Genomic DNA, 23,085 nt, shown 5'->3' on the forward strand with positions numbered 1-23,085 from the left:
AAAACACCTATATGTAAGCTATCTATCTATCTATATATAACCCCAGTGGACTAAGGCAGCAAAGCAAGAAGTGATTGGCACCATATGTCAGACTCAATGTTCCTTCTCTTTTTTTTTTTGTCTGCACATTATCTGAGATACCCTATCCTATGCCCCAACTTCTTAATCTAAAAATTATGTTGGTAATTGATTATACATTTAAGACCTACATATATCTTATGTAGAACAGCATCCATTGCACATGGTCTCAATTTTAAAGTTACATTTATTTATTTTATATATCTATATATTGATTTAAAGTTATATTGCAAGTTGCATGAGGCATTCTGTTTTGTTCCATATAGCATCTGCATGTTGAAATCTGAAAAGTGTATCTGCACATTGAAGATTATTGCAGAGGAATATGGTCAAACTGCACAAGGGATATTTTGACAATAAAGAAAAGACTTTACATTGCTTGAAAAAATCATGTCATGGAGCTGAAGCTCATGTACTTCTAACAGATTAGTAGATTAATTTGCAATGGCTTCTCCATTATAAATGCTGCTTCCAATTTTTAGGTGGCTTGTATTTTTTTTTAAGCTTTAAAATCTGAAGAGGATGACTACTATATTAATGGTGCCTGGACTATTGACTGGCCAAGGAAATTTGATGTTGCTGGAACAGCTTTCCATTACAAGAGGCCAACAGATGAACCAGAGTCTTTGGAAGCACTGGGCCCTACTTCAGAAAATCTCATAGTCATGGTAAAGTTGTAATTAATGTATTTCTGAAATTTGAAATATGTATTCATGTTCTGAGAAAAGCAAAGGCCATGAATGAAATCAAAATAAGTTGTGTTTTCAAAGACCATACAGCCTGCCTAGCTGCAGCTTTGCATTTATGTTTTAACACGGCTTTACCTTTCAAAATTGGCAAACATTGTGGTGAGCAAAAATAAAGTCAGAAGAGCACCAGGAAATGCCACAGGAAATGCCCCATCTCTGTTAAGTGTCGTTCAGCATAACGGTAGCTTAAATTGTGTGTGGGACATACATTGTACCTCTGCATACTGCTGATACATGGAAGTGTTGAGATACAGCATGACAGTTCCTGACAGTTCTGTGCTTGTCAGTGGGTTTAAGCCTAGCCTGAGTGTGAAGTATACTCTTGCCACAACAAGAGTATCGTGATCTGACCCATGTTAAACTGTGTTGCTGTGACATACATTGCTCTGAACAGATTGCACAAAATGTGAGAACATAATAGAAGGTGAGGCCGGGATCCTGGTACCCTGTCTCTGAGAGCAGCAATAGTGAGCCTGCTGTTGTGCTACTGTGTTGAGAAGTATAAAACCAAGGTGATGCTTGCCCAGTGTATTCTGCCAGCTGCCAGATTTGCAGTCCAGGGATTGCTTGAGCCAGATGGAGTATTTTTGTGTATAGAATGATTGTTGAGTGGATAGTCACATTTTAGGCAGCATTTTCAAACACCTGAATCCTATTTTCTCTTTCTGTAGGTGTGGATAAGCTAAATAATCCATATGGAATGAGTTACACAATGATTATAGTGCCTTTTCTCATTCAGCCCATGCCACTGACTTTTTTACTGAAAAGTTCTCTGCTCTTTTCTCTGATGGAGATGGGCAGATACGCCTTTGAAAAATTTCACAGAAGATAGATGTGTCAAATCGCTGCATCTAACATGATATACATTATTAGCAACAGAAAGAAAATGTTTGATATAGATTCAAAAGGGTAGTGTTGGACAGGTGGTGTGTGGAAGTGCAGTTCACTTTAGGTTAGACAAAAACTCATGGTGATTGTTGCACTTCTGTCTGTATCACCTGCAGTGATGTGGCTGCAGCAAGAGTTTTGATTACTCCTTTCAAGGAAGCACAGGTGTGATTCCACCAAGCTAATGCTATTGGCTGTTGCATTAGGAGAAAACAATGATCTCAGCAAGTCTGTTGCTGTTACTATTATTACTGTTACTATAGTCACTGAAAGTGCAAATAATGGCAGAGCTAGGTTCTGTTGTGTGGATTGCTCCTCGCAAGATTTCCATGAGGACTGTTGCATGTTTGCACAGTAATGCCCTTAACCAACTTTGACCTTGCATAATTATTCAATTCTCAAGTTAATTCCCATTAAGACATTAATTTTATGAAAACAGGCTTTTTAGAACAATTATGTCAAGAATAAAGAACTGACAAGTTATAAAGTTTTGTTAAGGGGGAGAAGACAAAGCTCACCTTAGACAGCAATGCTTTTCTTTTGTATATGTTTTAAAAGTTAATCCAGTTCTTTTGGGAATACCTAAAAGAACTACTGTGGCTTCCCTTATTACTTTTTTCCCTTCCGCAGGACTTAACATATACCTAGATTAAATGTCACTGTAGTTGCCCTCTGCTTGCCTGTTTTAATGGTATAACCAGTTGTTTTCAACTACAGATTCTGCTACAGGAACAAAATTTGGGTATAAGGTATAAATTCAATGTTCCCATCTCTCGCACTGGCAGTGGAGACAATGAAGTTGGCTTTGCATGGAATCACCTGCCTTGGTCAGAATGTTCTGCCACTTGTGCTGGAGGTAAGACACCGGGCAGACAAGCTACAGGGTAAACTGAATTGAAAGATACACTTTACATAATTATCTAGGTAACTAATTGAAAACGTTTCTTTCAGACATGCCTCAACCTTACTGTAGTGAAAACATTCATTTTCTCACAACAGATTTTGTTTTCCAGTACATTTAATATGTTGAGATGTTTTTGTTAGATACAGTGTATCTTGTCACAGTGTGTCTTTGCTGATGCTTCTTCTGAGATTCTCTTGAAGTTGGTTTGTTTGCTTTTACAGGAGCTTCCTTGGTAAAGGACATCAGAATTTTTGAGTAAGGAGATTAAAAACCAGAAGACAAATAAGGCAGCTGTAAATGAAGGGATGTGTCTTTGTGGGTTTGTAGGTATGCTTCACATGATCCTAGTCAGCCCTCCTATCCTTCAGCCGCCAAAGTTTAGGATGCATACTGGTAGCTCCTCTGTAGCAGCTGGTAACAACTGGATTTTACTTCCCAGCCCACAGCAGTATCTGAGAATTGTTGTCCTTTGGCAGCAGTGGGGGATTTGTAGGCTGACCCGTGTGATGCATCATGGGTGCCTTTTGCCCACAAATTACTGTATTCCTAATCCTCCCTCTAGTGGCCACGAATGCAATTCTTTACCTGTGGCTGGTAGAGCAGGACAGTTGGCTTCCTTCAAAGCCAACACCATTGCTGCTGCAAGGACTGGTGAGTAGCGGTGCTGTGTGAACAGTATCTTTCTTCTCTGGAGACTGCATCATCTCCCCAACATATGTCTATTTCAGAAGATAGGGGAGAGTGCTTTAAATCCATCTCAGAATTTCAGTTTTCTCCTGCACTGTGCACTGCCCATAGCAAGAGGAACACACTATATTTTTTTAAGAACCTTTGGACCAAATATTGGTCCTTTTTTATTCTGGCTACTGAAGGTGTTCATGTTTAGAACTGTCATGACTCATCTTTCTTTTCTGCTGGAAACTGCTGTGGCTGTTACTAGTTGTTAGCTGTTTAAATGCTGCTGTTTGCTTAGCCATATGTAATACACAAAGGACAGCACAAATTCTTTTCTGTGCTGCTAATTAGAGAATGTCTTGAAACAAAATGGAGTAAGGTGCCAACTTGCTCTGTTATTCTTATTGTTCATCTGTTGGATTCCTGGGTGGCATACTGCTTTTATAACTACTTTTTCAGTAATGGTGAATCTGGTAGGAAAAGGAATATTTTAAAGTAGTATGAAGAAGGGAAGTGCCTAGCTCATAGCAAAATACAGTTCCAAGTATCAGAACCTTAAAAGTACTGCCAAAATCTATTTTTATGATGGCAATGAGTTAGTGATCTTTTTGAAGTCATAGGAGAACTCCCATTGATTTGGGTAGAGACAAAATTTTAGTCACTGATCTGTCATGCAGGTCATTGTCATTTCATAGATTCACAATATGCCATGGAAAAAATAAATGGCTCTGAAGGGATGAGTGTTTGCCTAGATGAAAACATTTTGACTTGATTAATTAACTTTTAAGGGAAGACTTGTGAATCCCTGAAAATTGCAGACATTTATTAATTTAGAACTTTTGGGGGGAAGATTTTCTTCAGTAGCTTATAGTAGCTAAACCAGGCACTTTGCTCTCCTTTTGTTCAGCTTGAGTATGAGGGTATACTTTGGTCGCTTATTTTCACTGAGCTCTGTACTCAGGGAGTAAATATTTCTTTGTAACTATAATTCATGTTAAAACTGTATATACTTTCTTCATATGAGTACTTGCTGTTCCTCCCAGTTTATGAAACATCTTTCACCATATGCCAAAAGAAGACACAATTGTAAAAAGGAGCTGAGTCAGGAAGAAAGAAAAGGGAGACAAAAGTTGCAGAGACAGAGACTGTAACTGGAAAATTTGGCTGATACAAATATGAAATGTTGAAAAAACTTAGAAATGAAACCACTGCATGACTTTTTTTATTTCTGTAGAATTTGTTATGAAGTTCATTACTGGAGTTCTGTTTACTTGGAACTCTGCATCTTTAGGAGAGAAATTTTGCCTTACATCAAAGGATAACAAAATACTAAGCAGTTAAAGATTTTCTCACTGGAAGTAAAAAAGGACCATAAACATGTGTGAGGAATATTAGTATGTAAATTATTTTTATTTATGAGGTTAAAAAAATTATATAGGGACTTTGTGACAGACTGAACAAGTTAAAGGCATCAACATTTTCCTGCCTCTTGGCAGGTGTAGCTCAGCTGTTGTACGTGGACTGATCAAGGTTTGATCATATGATATTCTGTCTTGATCCAAGAAGGCTAAGATGGCATAGAGCCAGATATACTTTTATATCAAGGCACAGGTTTTTGTCAAAGCTATAGGTAAATCTAAATTCTAATCCACACATTTAACTTCTGTCCACCTCTGAACATGTCTGCATCTATATTTTAATGTTATGTCTTTTTGTCTGGGTAACACTTAAAATACTGTCTTAAAAGAACATTAAATTTGCAAGTATTTATAAGCTAGGAAATGACAGAATTAAGGATGACTATGGAATCTTTAATTGTTTTCTGTCGTTGTGACTGTTCTGTGGAAGAAGGACCAGTTGAGCAGGGACTTGCTGAGGCTGTGTCACAGGCTAGTTCATGTCCATTCCACACTAAAGTCTAGTTCTCTCTAAATCAGACTGACTGTATCTGCATTGCATATCATTTGACCAAGTCTGTGTCTTTTAAAACATAGTTACTACTTGATGTATGTTTTTTAATTCAAAGAATCTAAAACATAAAAGTGAGAACTGCATTACAGCCCACTAAAATGACGTTTCTGTATTGTGAATTTTGACGGTATGTGTTGAATGTCATGAAGCAGAGCTAGGCTACAGCAGCATTTTGGCAGTGCAAAGATTAAATTGGTTTTGGACTATTGTATATTGCAGAAGTGTCCAATCTTTGTGCACTCTCTTCTTCATAGTATTTTGAGAGGAATCCACTGCATTCAGCTGTTTCTAGAGCTTGTGGGCCTTGTCTTGGAGAAGGGGTAACTAGGGCAGTCAGGAGACAAGGAGCAAGCTAAGGGCAAGCTAGGAGCAGCCTACAATCTTTAATTAGATGGTAATATGCTGTCTCTTCCACTGGATTTCTGTATTATCTCTGCTGTGCTGATGAGTTACATCGGAACAGCGAAAAGTGCTCTGAATTTTCAAGCAGGACCTCTGTTCTAGGGCCTATTTTGCAGAATAGAATGAGGAGGAGGGTTTCCTGCTTACAACAGCTCAATGTGGTGCCAGAGCTCTGGATTCCATTTGCTACCTCCCTTGTGTGGTTCTCATGTGATGCTGAAAACTCAAAGCATACATTAAGAGTCCTACTTGCTAATTATCAGTTAATCATTATATGGGTACCTCTCTGGAGTGTCTGACCTCTGAAGCATGCAATGAATTTCATCATTGCATGAAGTGTGTATAAAGCAAAATATTCTGAAAACTCAATCAGACACCTGAAATCAACAGACTCTTTGCTCAGCAGACATTATGCCTCCTATCCCCCTGTGTCCTTCACAGAGTGGTCTAGGAGATAAAGTCTGTGAAATAAAGTTATGTTTTTAAATTGAATGTAAAAATCCAGAAGGAAGTTAGTCTTTCTTTCATGAGAGATTATAAACTGTATTTAGTGTCATTCATGTTAAAGGAGAAAAGAAAAAAGTATTTCATGGTGTCTCTGACAATGAGCATCATGTTCCGTGTGAACTGAACACAAATTAAGTTTCCAAAGTCTGAGATTTATTTTGATATTTTCTGGAGTTTTTCTAAAAATAGGTTCTTCAGGTTTAGCAGGTAGTTAAAAAGGCTTGCCTGGTAATAGACAACTCTTTTTACTTTCCTGGATTCATGTACTCATATGTAAGATGAGAATATAATTCCATTAATTTCTAATATCTCTTGGTATCTGTTCTTAGACTTGGAATACCAGAATCACAGCTTTTTTTTTTTTTTTTTTCTTTTTTGTACAATAGGACCTATATTTCTATATTGAAAAACTTGTCTTTAAAATACAGTTTTATAGTATCTGAACTAGTTCTTCCTCTCTGGAAATACTATGTAAAACTTAGCTACATACATTCTTCATATTAATTCCCTTTTTTCCTGTATATTCACCACCAGCTGCTCTACTCCTGAGATTTCAGAAGCGAAGTTTGTTACTATCTCATATAGGTCTTTATAGATGGTGGCAGACTTGGACAAGACTACAGTAGAACACTGCCAGAAAATACCAGCATGTATAGTGCAAGTTCATCTATACAGAGGAAAGTGGGAGAGGAGAGAACACAGGGAATTCAGAAGGGTTGGATGGATGAACGATTTGCTGGAATTCAGAAAAAAATGAGTATTTTCTTTAAGGACCTGGTTATTATGTAATGAGGAAGTCTGAGAAAGGGAAAACTAGGATATATAGAAATAATAGAAGAATAAAGTGCTAAAATGGGAAAGGATGATATACATCACTTGTAGATCACAGAATAGTAGTTTATTTACTTGCATGCCTGTCTTTTCCTACATGTTACCTTGTAGCTTTCCAAAGGCAAGTGTATGACTGTCCAGATTCATAAGTAGTATTAAGAAGTGAACTGCTGGTGGTATTGTTTAAAAAAATGCCACAAAGGAAAAAAAGTAATCCTTCTCTGTGTTTTTATTTTTGTATACTTTATTTTTAAATGTATATGCCCCCCCTTTTTTTTAATTTCTTATGTGCTTCATATATTCCATGCTTAATAAATTCTAGCAACAAATGACAGCATTTATTATCTAGAATTTACCAGGTATACTAAACGGGGGTTTTGATTTCATTCATTTTATTAGAGTTCATCTCTAGATAAGTTGAATGCCCTAGATATTAATGAGTTTTTATGAAATATTCAGGTAGTATAATATTATAAGTGAATTGATTGCCATCCAGTTTTCTTTACTGCTCATCACTCTTATCGAGTGGTGCCTACGATGTTTTCCTTTCATGCCTTTCAGACAAATTATGAAACTGTCTTTAGACAAATAAAACATACTTGCTCTCTTCAAGGAGAATGTAAGTTTGGCTCTGTGATGAACATCTTGTGATCTGATGAGTGAGCTCAGAAAGTATGTCTGGGTTAACCAGCATGCACTAGTTTTAATGATGCAGGATTCACAATATATTGGTACTGGCATCTTTATAATTAACTGTTGCAATCGCAAACCACAATTTTTGGGATTGCTTTTATAAATAGATACAGCATTTACATGCCTGAAATTTTAATTTAAGAATAAAATGTAATTTAGAATTTGGCTGCTGAAAGTCATGCAGACTATTTGTGAATTGAAATCTGCAAAACATCTCAGTTCTCTGGAGATTATGGTCACTAAACCACTGAAGTTTTGTTTTCTATTAGACTTGCATTGACCAGTCATGAGGACATTTTATGTCTTTTATTATAAACTATAAATCTGTAGGTTTGAAAGCAGGGTGTTTCTGTCTAACTGCTTGTAATTATTCCCCCAAGAGTTTAAATGAACTTGTTTAGCTGTGCTTTTTAGATTATTTTAAGAGAGACCATGTATTTGGGGAAGAGTTGATAATTTAAAAAGATTTTTTTCAAGGCCCACAGGGCTTAACCAAGTTGTAGCTGTTGTCTGGATAAAAACTGTATGTCCAGGTTTTTCCATTTCTTTTCCTTGTCTTAAACTCAGAATCTGCATTTTTTCTGAGATATTTTTAAATAACACTGTAATTAGACTGCAGTAACATAAAGTTTACGTACTATGTGGCAAGATGCTGCAGAACATTTTAAAATTTGGTAATATATCGCCTAGCATGGATTAAAGATTCTTCAATGTGTAAGTGAATAGTGGTGAATACTGTCTTATGGGTGATATGCTACCAGACCAACATTCAATTAATAACGTCTGACTTAAATTTTTTTTTAAACTGAGCACAATGATACTAAGTGTTCGTAGTACTTCAGAACACTTTATTACATAGCTCTTCAGAAATTCATTCATCGAGGCTGCCAATTTTTAGCCAAAGTCTAGAAGGAAATGTGTCTGATGCCAGTAGCAAATTCAGGGAAAGGTTAACATTAACATCTATGTTATTCCATATATATATTTGTGAGAATGATATGCATCATTAAAATGCTTAATCCTAGAGTGTGCATGAATTACTATTTTTAAGCAATTATATTTGAGTGAAATATCTTTATGAAGGCAATATTCATCCTATTTTATCAGCCACCAAGAGAATTAAGGCAGTTTGTGATAGAAAGGATAAATGATTATTCATCAGAGTTGAACATAAATTCCGTGTCATCTAACATTGCCATGTTATAGCGTTGCTGTTCAGCTATACCTTTTGAATACTATTTCTTCTCATGGTGAAGTCTGAGAGAAAATTGCAAAAGAAATACTCCTACTCAGGTTGATTTTAATTATTCTCATCTGTTGGCAGTGTTTGCATAGATTATAGGATTTAAAGTGAATCATCTTGTCACAGCTTCTCAGGTATTTAGATCTTTCACTTATTTTTTATGAACCAAAGGAAGATTTTTATAAAGGAGACCCTCATCTGGTAAACATTTTTCTCTCTCTTTCGTGATGCAGTTTATATGCCTTTTCTTTACTAAAACAGTATTAAAAGAGTAGAGAACTGAAGAAAATAATCTCTCATTCTCTCTGTGTGTGTGTATGTGTGTGTATATATATATATGTATAAATCTGTACCAACATTGAACTATTAGCTGATTTGAAATTTTGAAAAGTATAAAGGTCTAGAAGTAAGTGACAAATGGGGCAAAGTGTAAAATCATAGGTCATGCTTAGCTAGCTAGATATATTTTAATATATAATTAATATTCTAGACTAAGGAAATGTAGTATGTTTGTTGATCTAGACTTTCTTAAGGTATTTGTTGTCACCTACACCTAAAAAAGAATTAGAAAAGCTTAGTGGATGAGGCATGCATGATCAAAATGTAAATTAATGGTCCAAAAGGCAGTGAGCCTAGTGGGCTTCTTATAGGCCTTTCACATGGCTCATGAGTCTTCAGTTTTTCTTGGTTTTCAGCATAATAAGTAGAAAGCTCTGATGTAATTTGCTGACAGTGCAGTGCTAGGAAAAGTATGGGGAAGACTGAGATATGTGATAGTCATGATAATTTTAGGATGTATTTATTTAAAAGTATTAATGACACTGGATAAGACACTAGTAAAATCTCTGGAGTACTGGGAACAGTTGGTATTGTGGCTGTAATAAACTCAGGTATGAGCAGACACACAGACAGGTTGTGAGGCTGACCAAAGGAATGTTGTATCTAACAACACAGATACTGCAAGAGTTGACTTGGTTAACACAATAAAGTTACTTGAATAGAAAACTGGTTTGACTTTAAAAAATTAATTTGGCATTTAGTGCACCTAGAATGGAAATTGGAATACTTAGTCACAGGTGTGAAATTCAGAGAAAAAAAATATACCTGGGCTTGAAGTGGAATTTGATCAGTTTATGAAAGGGGGTTGCATAGAGTGGTTCTCAGCAATAGAAGGGTGTTACTTCTAGTTGTATGTTCCAAGTTCCTGTCTTCCAAAGTTATTTAATTGCCCTTACAGGCAAGATCTCACTGAATTTCTGCTTATATCATTTCACGTAATGGAAATATTAGGTTCTGAGGATGCTATATATGGAACATCTTTATATGAAGCACCTAAGTCTTTGATACCTGATGGGTGAATATGTGGAAGAGAATATCTGTATGTTAACACAATCGGCCACCAGTTGTGGAGGCATGTACCTCTGGCCCTTGGGGGTTCCCCATGCTAATGAGTTGAGTTGTTTCTCAGTTCCAGCTGGACATATCTATCTAGCAAAATTATTTTTTTCCAACATGTAAAGCACACAAATTGAAAATTAGCAAAAAAATTGAGGTTGGTTACTGTTCAAAAATGGTATTTTCGTTTTACCTTATTCATGTAGATTTGTGTATGTAGGATACACTTGGAACCAACAAATATGGCAGCCTTCCACATGGTTCAGTGGTACCTAGTGTTGTCTAATGTGGCGTCCAGATACATGTAGAAAGAGGAGCAAATGGCTCACCTGTAAGACATATGTGTCATATTAATCATGTTTTGTTATAAATAAAGCTTACTTTAAAAATATTGTGAAGTTTATGGATAACCTGAGATGTCAGGCATGTGAGATTACACACAACCTTATTTAAAGTGCCTGCTTTGTGAAGGTTGTGTGTAGCTGTAATCAGAAAGGAGATAGCCCAGCAGCAAAGCTCTGGACTCTGGATTTAGGTACTGCAGTAGAGTGAAGTCTCCAGCATTTAGGCATCTTTGGTCTCAGCATGGTTAATGATTTTGAAGTGAGGTGAGGAGGCAGGTGATTTTGAAGGCTGATACAAAGTTCTCACCTGCTAAGCAAGCATCCTGTAAGTAGTACGTTGAGTGATGAATCTAACTCCTCCTGCTTGTCAGGTACATGAACATTAGAGTTGAGGACACATGGAACATTATGTGCTTAGGATCCAGACTGCTGGGTTTACTGTGAGTATTTGAATTAAAAAGGTTGTATTTTTACGAGAGGGATAACAACCATATTCTGCAGGATGCCATGATAATTACCTATTAAAGTAGCAATTCCCTACTGCAGAATGAAGAGGTGTCAGCTAGGAATATATCTCCAGAAGAGTACTCTTAACTATGTTCCATAGGAAGTTGAGGAGTTGAAGAGGATGGGGAAAGAGAAAGTAAGCTTTCTGGGCCACAGTGCAGCCAGGGATGCAAGATTCATGGGGCTTGTGGCAGGAAGAAAAGGAAGGGGTTTAATCTGTAGCCAGAAAATAAGACATTAATCTAGCATGGGCACGTATGGATTTTCATCCTTGATCTCAAGATGATTTAGACATTTTACATCAGACCGTAATTGAATAAAAACTAGACATAATCTACGGACTATAATTCATAGTCTTGCCACCTTAGCTAAATTAACAACTAAGTCTTAAAAGTTAACGTGTGCTCATGGGAATTAGGCAACCCCTCAGGGTGAGAAGGGATTGTACTTCACTCCTGCATCTGCAGCCTCATGGGGGAGTGCAGGCCATCCTCAAAACTCACAGAAAAGGTTACCATTTGCCCCATGTCCTTTGCACGTAATGTTGTGAAGATAGTTCACATGTGTGTAGACTGGAGATTTCTGTTCATAACCAAGCAGGATGCGCTGTGGGCCAAACTTCAGGCATCTCAAGGCTAGGCTTGACTCATTGTTGGAATTAAATACCTGAAGTTACTACTTCTGTAGAAGTCACATTTTGGGAACACAAGTAGGAGATTTGATTCTTGTCAATAATTAATAACAAAATAAACAATTACAAGGTAAGTTGGAACCAACAAATAACGGCAGCCTATTGTTTAAAATGAGCAAAAGGACTTCCAATATTTGGTGAAACAAATTCCATGTTTTTAGTGGGATGTTTAGTGTCTGAAAAACATATTTCTGTAATTAATTTTACTACTGCACGTCTACCTCCTATAAAAAGCTTGTCTTAAAATGAAGACAAGGCTGTGAAGTAAAGTTGGCAGATATTTGAAGCCAGGATTTTTTAATCCCTATGAAATTGTAAGCATTTCACTTACATTTTTTTTTCATGAAATTTTCACATTTCATTTTTTTAAGAAGTTAAATAATTGCTTCTGTATTTATGAAAAGTTCAAGGCTTTTTGCAACTTTTCTCATACAAATAATTGTGTTATTTCAGTATTATGACTACTCATGTTCAATAAGAACTGCAAATGAATTGCAGATCCACAGGTCTTTTTATGTTAGCAAACATTATACAGTTTGTTCTAAAAAGAGAGGGGGAGGCCTCGTGTACTACTCTTCACAGTTCTCTGAGGTACACTGCTGCCATATCAATGGTTCTTTAATGCCTTTCTTTAGATCCTATTTTTTAAAAATCAGAAGTTCTGCTTAATACACTACTTATGTTGCCTTGGCAGCGTTACATCATTATATTTTGGGAATGATAATGAGGTCTGAGCTGCCCTGTTGAGGATTAACAGTGAGAGAGGAGCTGGGAGTGCCAGACAAAATGAGCATTCACAGAGAGAAACTGCATCTTTCAGAATGAATAATACTTCTATTTTTTTAATGAAGGAAATGTTTATAGGATAACATGTATAAAAATGCAATACTGCTTCCCAGTATTGCTGGTTTATTTTAAAGCAGAGCACAAAACCAATAATTCTCCATTGAAGTGTGACCACATTCTATTTGGTGATGTTTTCTTTGGAAATTGAAGTGTCTTTTACTGGGAGAGGAGGGCAGACAGAAAATGGATTTTGTACAATATACAAATAAAAACAGTCTGTTAGTAAATCTATAAATATATTCCCTTTGTTTTAGAAAACAACAGCATTTTATAATCTTCTCTCAATGGGGTGGCCTAAAATTGAAGGCAAATGAAAGATTTATTGTGGTCAGGGGCATTCAGTCAATTGGAATTCACACCCCTGCAGCATTCATCCAGTTAAAGTGGGATGGAAGGATTAATAATCAATAGGTGAAATACACTTTTACTCAACAAGTAGAAGAAGAGCAAGAATGATTAATTAATGGTGTTTCATTTCATCCCAAGGTGTGCAGAAACAAGAGGTGGTGTGTAAAAGGCTGGATGACAGCTCCATTGTACAAAACAGTTACTGTGACCCTGACAGTAAGCCTCCAGAAAACCAAAGAGCCTGCAACACTGAGCCTTGCCCACCTGAGTAAGTCATTGATGTGTTTTGCATAGATAGAAGAATCTTTGTAGTCTATAATAAATCCTGTTGACCAAATGTCTATAAAATTGTGATCTAGTATTAGCATCCTGTCTTACCAGACAAGATATGTAGTTTTGGTTTATGGTTTCTTGTTCCTGTGAAATCAGTTGTGGAAAATACATACTTTGACCTAGAGGAGGCCTGATCTGACTGAAGAACACTGGTGTTTAAACTACACAGAGAAGCTCAGACATTGTAAGTAAAAAGATACTAGCAAAGCAGTTTCTTAAGGTGTAAGTATCAGATGTGGTGATAGCGCTCAGGGTAGAACTGGATACCATTCTTAAGGCAAGAATGACAGAAGAATCTTGAGGTGAGATTAACTTTGCCATAGATATTTATATTACATATTGAATGTCTGCCATATTTTTAAGTGTGTTATATTGAAATTTGGGTTGAAGTGTTCACATGAGAGATGGCAAATGTAGAGAATTCTCAACAGAACAAACCATTTACTGGTAATTATTTTGTCACACAACATTCCATCCAGGGTACTGAGTATTGTACAGTAATGCTGTGTGCCTTTAGAATAGGTACCTACTTTTTTGCATGTATTTAGTTTTATTTTGAAAGATAGCTATGCTATATACTGAAAACATAATTAAAACCACATCAGCTCATTTGTTCAATAACAAAATTTGGCAAGGACCTATAGCGTAGCTTAATCTTGCTACAAAACTTGTTTAGAAACAGTCGTGATATTTTGCACTAGAAAATTATTTCAGCATGTGTACAGCAGCTTCTTATGTTTTGAGACAAAACTTGTGGAAAAACTGGAACAGATACAACAGTTCATTGATTCGTAGGCTCTGGTTAGTTTGCTGATAATCTATTACTATATTCTAATTGTGCATGAAAATCACTAATGCTGATTAAATGTAGAGACAATAAAGAAGTACTTGGTCTCTTTTAAATATCTCTTAGAAATTGGAAAATTGTAGCATGAAGGACACTGGGAGAAATGAGACAAGACCATAATGCATTAACATTGCAACAGGTCTTCATGAAACCAGTTTCCTCCTGGAGTATCAGCTGCTTCCCTGGTATGGTGACTAGTTGCAGGATGTTAAAGCAATGTCTTCTACACTTACTCACGTGTCACGTACCAAACTCCTTTGACATAAACAGAAGTGAAGCCATTACACTGCTTTCACTATGAGTGTGCTTTAACATGAATGTGCTGCCTCACAAACAGGTCTAAAGTAGGTCTAAATCATTGGCCCCACAGTCTATTTGTAAATAGATGTTTCCTCTGCAAGGCTGTGCACTTAGATTCTGTTTGGGTAACACTGTTTAGTATGGCTCTAAGTGTGCTGACTAACTGTCATGGCATGTTCCTGAGAGCAGATCTTGTGAAGTGGTCGTGTTTGGTCAGTTCCTTTTTACCAAACACATCCCTATACCTTCCTTTGTGTGGCTTAACTATTAAAAAATTAGCACTTCAAAAAGTAGTGTTAACATAGCTATTCCAAACTAGTCTGAACTACTCAAAGCAGCTCAGACATTGTAAGTAAAAAGATAGAAGCAGTTTCTTAGGGTGTGTCAGATGTGGTGCATAGTGCTCAGAGTAGAACTGGGGACCATTCTTAAGGCAAGAATGACAGAAGAATCTTGAGGCGACACTAACTTTGCTGTAGGTATTTATATTACATACTAAATGTTTGACATATTTTTAAGTATATGAATTTTTATTTTTTTGTACTGACATTATTTAAAAAACAGGAACACACACACCACACACCTCCCATCCTACAAAGCAGTACACCTCTGCATTCTGCATCCAGTACAGCAGGGACATTGATCAACATGGTGAAACTCAAGTCATCAAGATTTAGAAAGGGGGTGGTGTGTGTTAATCAGCATCTGCTTGAGTATGTCAGAGCAGTTCAGCCCACATCTGCCTCCATTCTGATGTTCCTCACAGGGTGAATACAAAGTGCCAAACTCCTAAGAAAGTGTTCTTGATTCCTGATCGTGTAAGTAGTCTAGAAGAAAGCTGTTCAGGTAACAGATGGTTACCCAAAGAAGTTTAGCCCTTTTGGCTGAGCTATTTGTCACCCAGTAAGACTTACTCTTTTACATGGAGTGGCCAAGTACTTCCTTTTTCAACTAACATAATTCTGTTTCCCATGTGGTGTCTTCCAAAGGTTATTATAATGTTACTCTAACTGAAATGACAGTTACATTATACTTGATGTCCCTGAGCAGCAGCAGCAGCAGCGACTGTGTTTGTTCACAGTATTTTGTTTGTTATTGTGATAAAAACTCTTAAAATTCCAGTTTTCAAGAAATGATACAGGTAACTCAGTAATATGAATTATGAATAACACTTTCTTGTTGTAATGTATAAACATAAAAGGTACCTGAGAATGCACTTCAGTAAATCATAGTAACAACTAAAAATTTAACAGTTCAGCCTCTCCAAAGCTCTGAAGAGCTTCTGATTCTCCCTACTGTGGTAAAAGCATAAGTTTGGTGGCAAAGAATCACAATTCGATTCTCTTTTGCTGCAAAATTAATGACAGAATGTGGCGTATTCGTTTGCATTTCTGTATTGAGAGAATATAGAATTCCTATTAGTTCATATTAGAATATATGTTCTGTAACACAAGACAGGATAGCAGCATGTTTTGTTTTGACAAAGGCATCAGAAAATGACAGATCTTATGAGGCAGCTCCAAGCATACCTCCAGGAAGGAATGTGCACGGTGACTACTGGCACCTGGCATTTTTGTCATGTTGGCAACATCTGATAGTATGCTAGCCTTCCTCCTTTGCAAGGATAATACAGACGAGTGCATCTAATTAGAGTATGAAATCCTGAAGACAAAATGTGCTCAACAGCGTGAAGAGAGATTTCCAGTGAACTGAGCTGCATTAACCATTCATCAGTAGGAAAAAAAACACGAAACAAAAAATGTCACAGCAGGATTAACAAATGCTTTAATGTATTTACTCTAATTAGTAAGAATATTTTGCATTTATAAAAAAGTATAGAAACATGAGAATTAACTCTCAGACAGCCGAATTCTGAGATCAAAATATTTTATTGTAATGATACTAGAGAGGCAACTATCTTGGCTTTTAACTTGTGCTGTAACCTACAGTAGTGGTTCCCAAACAATTCGAGTTGTTAACCACTTTCAGAGAAATAATTTCAGGCAAGTCTTGTGCAAATCTGCTTAGATAGCTGCAGCTGTGTCAGGCTGAACACTCCTTTCTAATTAGTAGCCTAGGCTGGAAGTTGCTGCTATAGAAAAACACAAAGTAGTAGTATTATTGGAAGATATAATTGCAGTGTGACATAAATTAAAATACTCAGTAAAAGACCTGTAAGTTTCTATTTTGTTTCACTGTGAATACATGCATTATTAACAATTATTTGGGTTTAGTAATTTAAACTATTTGGATTTTGGGTTTGCGCAGTTATCCACTCTGTTTGTGAAATACATTAACTGAGTCTCCTAACTTTTTCTGTCCAGGTGGTTTATAGGGGATTGGTCAGAATGCAGTAAGACTTGTGATGGAGGAATGCGTTCACGGACAGTTCTCTGTATCAGAAAGATTGGACCTTCTGAGGAGGAGACACTGGACAATACCAACTGTTTAACACACCGGCCTGTTGAGAAAGAGCCCTGTAACAATCAGTCCTGTCCTCCCCAGTGGGTTGCTTTGGACTGGTCAGAAGTAAGGCAATTTTGCTGTGTTACCTCATTGGTAATAGTGGAGACAGGAACTCTGATCACTGAAGATTAGTATATTTTCTATTACTACTTTGTAAAGCATTAATAAGAAATGCAAAACTTCATAGGTTTAATACCGAAGCAGTTTTTTCTTTATTCTTTCCTTGTATGTTTGTCAAACAGTTATGACCTGGTTTTATTAATCATAGTAGAAAAATAGTAAAATACAAAATAGAATAGTAAAGTAGTAAAAAAACCCCAATGAAACACACACCCCCTAGAATAGCCATTTGATACGAGATAATTGTCTTAAAGATAACAGCAATTTCCATTTCCATTGATTTTTGAACAGGCAAGTAGCTGCATAGTAGAGATGATAGGTTTACCATATCAGAAGCCAGAACAGACTGTTTGTTTGTTGGTTTTTTTCTTTTTCCTGAAGTAACCGTGCTGATGTAAAGCATCACATTCTTAGGAACATACCTCAAAAGGCAGACCTAAAAGTTGGTGTTCTTTTTATTAAAGAGAGAACATCTTTCATTAAGTATGGTGATAGGTCTTACAGTGCAAGCCAAACTTACACTATACCTTATACTGATTCAGGTATTAAGTGTGAAGAATGTGAACCAGTGCAGCTGGAAGGAAAGGCAGATTCATTTGAATGGGACTGCATCACATGCAAATCAGAGTGAAAAAATGTCTTTATATTTTTTTCAGATCCTTGCTATCCTGGACTCCCATCTCACCCCACTTTTTATCTCGGAGTACCCTTTGAACTACTTACAAGTTAGGATTTCCTGAGTTGCCATATCTGTGTCCTTGTTGTTGAATGCAGCCATATCATATAATTGCTTTCATAAACTGATTAAATTATGTTTTAAAATTAGTTAGTTTGGAGGTTTGTCCCACTGCTTTTTGGAAAACTTTTCCTGAACTTCAATCTTTGAATTGCAAGAAGCATTCTAATGTTTAGTTCTATGCCAGTTTATACCTGTTTGCTTTTGTTACATGAAACAGCTGTTCTTCCTTTCCAGCTATTATTCATCAGCAGTTAATTAATCTTGATCACATTCTGCTTTCATGTTTCAGTTTGAATTTGTCTTTCTGGAAATGGATTACTAGAGTTAGAGGAGGTTTCACACGTGCCTTATCCTTTTATTTCCTGCCTCTAATGAAAATAACCATAACCTACAGTGTATCAGCATACCCTAAATAAGCTTCTTTTGTCCCACAGCTATCACATATTAATTACATACAGATACTTTTAGCTCCAAAAGTTGTTAAGAGTCTCTGGAATTTCAAGGCATAAAGAAGGAAGCCTACTAGAGTCACTGTGAACACCCACAGAAGTGGTACAGAACAGCTTTTACCATAATTTGTTAATGCAGGTAATATAGTTCATGAGATCACAGAGTGGTTGAGGTTGGAAGGGACATCTGAAGGTCATATTGTCCAACCCTCTCTGCTCAAGCAGGGCCACCTAGAGCCAGTTATCCAGGACCATGTCCAGACAGCTTTCTAATATCTCCAAGAATGGGAATTCAATCTGCTGTTAATAATAGTATAAGCATTAGTGGCAGTACTTAAAAGTAGTAATATCCATGTCTTAAATTACAGTGTTGTGAACTGCCATGGAAGCTGTTGTTGTTCCTTGTCTTGATGTCTGAATTTCATGCTTGTATAGTCTCCATCTGTTCTTAGCTGAAGAAACTACTTTTGTAGACAATTTTATTATTATTATTATTTTATTATTGTACCCATTATTTTTCTTTGAACAAAAGGAAAATGTGTCAACTTGCTGTACTGTTCAACTGGCTTTGTTCTATAAGGAATTATGAACTAAATGCCATTTTAAAGAGCTTTTAAATCCATGAAAAATCTTCTAAAATACAATGTGAGCTTTTAAAATTTCCTTGTTTTCATTAATTTATCAGGCAGATACTTTTGCTTATATTCTGAATCTCCCGTTATTTGTACCAGGTTTTATTAATAATCCACTATCATAAAACAGGTAGGTCATTCCTACACAATACCTCTATCTGTCTCTAGCTTTACTCAGTTTAAGGTAACAGATATTTTTTAGAATCAGTTCTATAAAAAGTTGTCAGCTTTGTGTCCTGAAACCTGTAGAAAAGCAGTTTCTTTTAGCAACTTTTCTCAGTGTAGATCAGGACCTCGAGAAACATAGAAACGGCACAGTGAATCTACATGCAGAACAGTATTTTTTTACCCCACTGGTAGCCAGCATTTCACACAAGAGGTAGGGCACGAAAATCAAGACAGAAAAGGTATTGAAGTGTCCTTGTCGCTACTTGAAAAGGTACAGTGTATTCCAGCTCTTTGAAAAGGAATCTGACTTAAAGCGGAAATGAGAGAAGGAAAGAATGGATGAGTGGAAGGGGATGTTCAGTTGAAGACTGTCATACCACATCTCTTGTTGATAGTTTGTAAGCTCTTTGCATCCATTTTCACAGTACTTTATTTCCAACTGGAATATCTAGACATCATCTCAGTACTAACAAATAATAGTATCCATATGATGTTATAGAGCCATAGATATGTGTTGGCTATATACTATTACCCTTTAGCTACCTCCTTGAGACATTGCTCACTAATGCATCATCCTTAGAGCTTTTAACATTGCCACCCTCATAAGCGTCAACAATTTTTTAAGGCTTTTTTGCCAGCCTTTTATACAGCAGGAGTGTGTTATAATTTTGAACAAAATCATTCTGTCTAAAGATTCAAGCTCTGCTAAGCTCCTGGTTGTGACGGTATTTAATCAGGATTGTGAAGAAGTGCCAAATTCTTTCTGATACAAATTTTGCCTGGTGTAACTTGGCAAACTGTCTTGATTCATGATACCATTTTAATATAATGAGAAAAATAGCGCTTTTTTCTGTGCAGGGTTCCCAGAAATATAATGTATTAGATCCTGTGCTAATATATATCAAAACATTTTTATATATGTATTTTATTAATTTCTGACAGAAGCATGAAAAAGAAAACAAGAGTGAACTCAAAAAATGAAAAGTTGAATACTGCTTCCATTGAAACCAATGGCAAACCTTAGTACTTTTCTCTGGAATGCAAGTTCTAAAGTTTTGTTTTCATACTCAAAAGAAGCAGTATGTGATACAAATCAAACAAGTGTAGAACACATGTACTGATTTTTTAGTCTTCAGTAATTATTAACAAGAAGTTCTGTATCTTTTTGGTCAAAGAAACAAAAACATTTTGTAAACATGCACATTAAAGAAAGTCCTTAGGAGAACATAAAAGTGCTTTTATCAAATACTAATTAAAGCTAACAGTCTGTTGCCCAGTGGAATGTAGCCATTCTCAGGCAATGTCAGTTTTACCATAAACTTTTTCATGCTTTGCAATAGTTTAGCTTTGACTGAATTATTCTGCCCTCTATAAATAACTTCTTTTATAATTTTCCAGATAGTAAAATAACATGGCAAAAAATAATCTGAGGATTTCTTGAGCCTTATCAGACAAGTACATTTGGTTTGCATTCATATTACCATTAGTCATGACTTCCACTAAATGAGTCAAAAATTCTAGAAGCATTTCGTAGTGGATGACTTTTCCTGGTTTTGTTTGTCTGGGTATTTTGTCTTGCATTTGCTTTGGAGACATAAATTTTTGGTTAAATCCTACTGATGCTTTTTAGTTCTGGTGACTCAGTATTATTGTAGGCATCCTATTTCCTTACTTTGCTTTCATTTCTGGGGACTGGGTGTAGTCCATCTTACTTAGTGGAATTTCTACTGTGACTCCGAAAAAAGTAATTTTTTAAGGGATGTTGTGTTCTTCTGGTACCAGTAGCTGAAAGATTTTTCTGAGATGGCAATGTAGATATAGATAAAAGAACATGTCTTCAAGCAGGACTAGAAAATGGACGCATTTCTTCTAAACTCAAATTTTGATCCTCAAACTCTTGTTTATTTGCTAATACATTCTAGAGATCATGAAACAGCACAGGCACATTGGGTTTTGGTATTTTTGACAAGGTCCTTTCAACCTTGTCTCTCTTCTGTTTGTTTTTGGCAGAATGTTAAGTCACTGAGAAGAAGAGATAAAGCACAAGTGGTTTTTAAGCACACAGCTATAAAGGGGTGTTGGCTTCTAGTTCCTGCTTAAAAATCATGCATTTTAGACGAAATATTTGTGAGAGAAAATACACGCAATATTCCATGGAATTTGGACCAGTACTGAGGAATCATGGTGATGATGCCGAAGACCTCACACACTCGTCGCTGTTTCTTTTTGGTCTCTATTTAGCATTAATACTGTTTTTGCAGTCCAGCCAGAGAGACAGAGAACTTTCTTCTCTCACTTAATTCCTTCCCCTAGTTTTATAGTAAGGCAGGTACTTAGGGTATATGAGATTTGGAGTTAAAAGCCCATTCAGTATGAGGACATGAGGATGATTGAACCTGGCTGTTCTGTATCAGAATTCTGAGCACTGAACTGCTGTAGATAAGGAGGCAGCACCTTGACAGGAAAGGATAGGATAGGGAAGGAGAGGTGAAATTTCAGGGAAAGGGATTATGTACCCATTTTGCAGTTCTGGATTATAAACTCCAAGCGAAGGACCCATGTCTTTGCAGCCCAGTTTAAGATCCTAAATCTAAGCAGAGATAAGGTTTAGGATGAATCTGTCCACTCTGTATTGATTAGTTTAGGTGGCTCCCACTGAGAGATTTTCTTAAAGATCTTCTTTTGAGCGGGGGTGGGTGTGCATATATACGTAACCCTTTACATATGTATAGGGAGTATCAATACCTTACATAGTGCTGTGGAACTGTTTTAAAATTTCTTAAATTAGGCAGAGATGCTTCAGGATTAGGCATACAACGTAGAGTTTGGATCACTTGAGTGATTTTTTTGAAAATTATTCTTGGGGGTTTTTATTTTTTCCCCAAATGTATACTAACCCGTTTTGGATGTGTGGAAGGCCTTTGGTGTGTGCCTTTTGAATATTGCTTCATTTTGACATAGTATTATTTCCCAGATAATGTTTTGTCTCTCCAGCTGCTTTCATATTGAAAGGCAGTTCCACTTTTGACAGGTTTAGCATAATCTGAGTGTGAAGTTTATGCTGTCAGAAACTAATCCTGGTCCACATACTGCAGATAGGCTTATGGGATACATGCCAATAGGGAATTCTACAACTGCTTGCAAAATCTTCTGGTCAGGTGTTAAAGAGGGACTGATATGGGGAAGGTCTTGAGTTTTGTTAGCACTTGTCTCTTCCCCTTTCTGTGGTTGTGCTAATGTAAATGACAGTTCATAGTAGCAAAAAGGAAGGAAAGGGTGGGGGGGAACCAATATGAAGAAAGAAGGAAAAGCAGAGATCATCAAACCTGCTTCTTTTCAGATTACAGTATTATTATTATTGGCTTGCAGTTAGAACAAGCAGAGAAATGATAAAAAGAGGAAAAACAAGAAATGTGTGAAAACAGAATTAAAATTTAAATAGGAAAGGAGAGAAAAGCATGCATTGTAGGAGAGGATAAAGTATTTCTATCTGAATAGCCCGGTTTCTATGGAGTCTCCAAGAAACCACTTCTCTACCAGTATGTTTATTGAGCAAAAATGTGTTCCTCGTAGCTCAATAGTCTATAAGTGAGTTGGAAACAGAGAGTTTTGCTTTCAATTTCTGAAATGCACACTCAAGTTTGTTTCATAGTAGCACTAGATGTGGCGGACCTTTCTACTTTGCAGCAAAGTGCTTTTTATTAAAACCAACAGCCTAAATGCTGTTTTATATAAAAATAAATAGTAACGCCATAGTCTAAATGCAAATAGCAAAGGAAATCTACTTTTATCAAACTAAAACTTAAAAAAATTTTACTTAAGAAAGCAATCATCAGTCAGCTTGTTTGTGTTTCTAAACATTTTAAAATTTTGTAAATTTTGTAAAACTATAAATATATTCTCCTGTTTTATGTTATAACATATCTGACACTTTTATTGACTTTTAACTGAAGATTTTC

The 23,085-nt window shown here is 36.3% G+C and overlaps 1 protein-coding gene across 1 annotated transcript in view; it reads left to right on the top strand.

Annotated features, from left to right (window-relative positions):
• ADAMTS6 (ADAM metallopeptidase with thrombospondin type 1 motif 6) overlaps positions 1-23,085 on the top strand; it is a 159,598-nt gene that overhangs the window by 124,898 nt on the left and 11,615 nt on the right. Inside the window, exons 19-22 of the mRNA XM_055791488.1 lie at positions 583-746; positions 2,433-2,571; positions 13,211-13,340; positions 16,877-17,081. Coding sequence (XP_055647463.1) covers positions 583-746; positions 2,433-2,571; positions 13,211-13,340; positions 16,877-17,081 — 638 coding nt within the window. The remainder of the gene's footprint in view (positions 1-582; positions 747-2,432; positions 2,572-13,210; positions 13,341-16,876; positions 17,082-23,085) is intronic.

Source organism: Falco peregrinus, chromosome Z (genome assembly GCF_023634155.1).
Source record: "Falco peregrinus isolate bFalPer1 chromosome Z, bFalPer1.pri, whole genome shotgun sequence".
Lineage (NCBI taxonomy): Eukaryota > Metazoa > Chordata > Aves > Falconiformes > Falconidae > Falco > Falco peregrinus.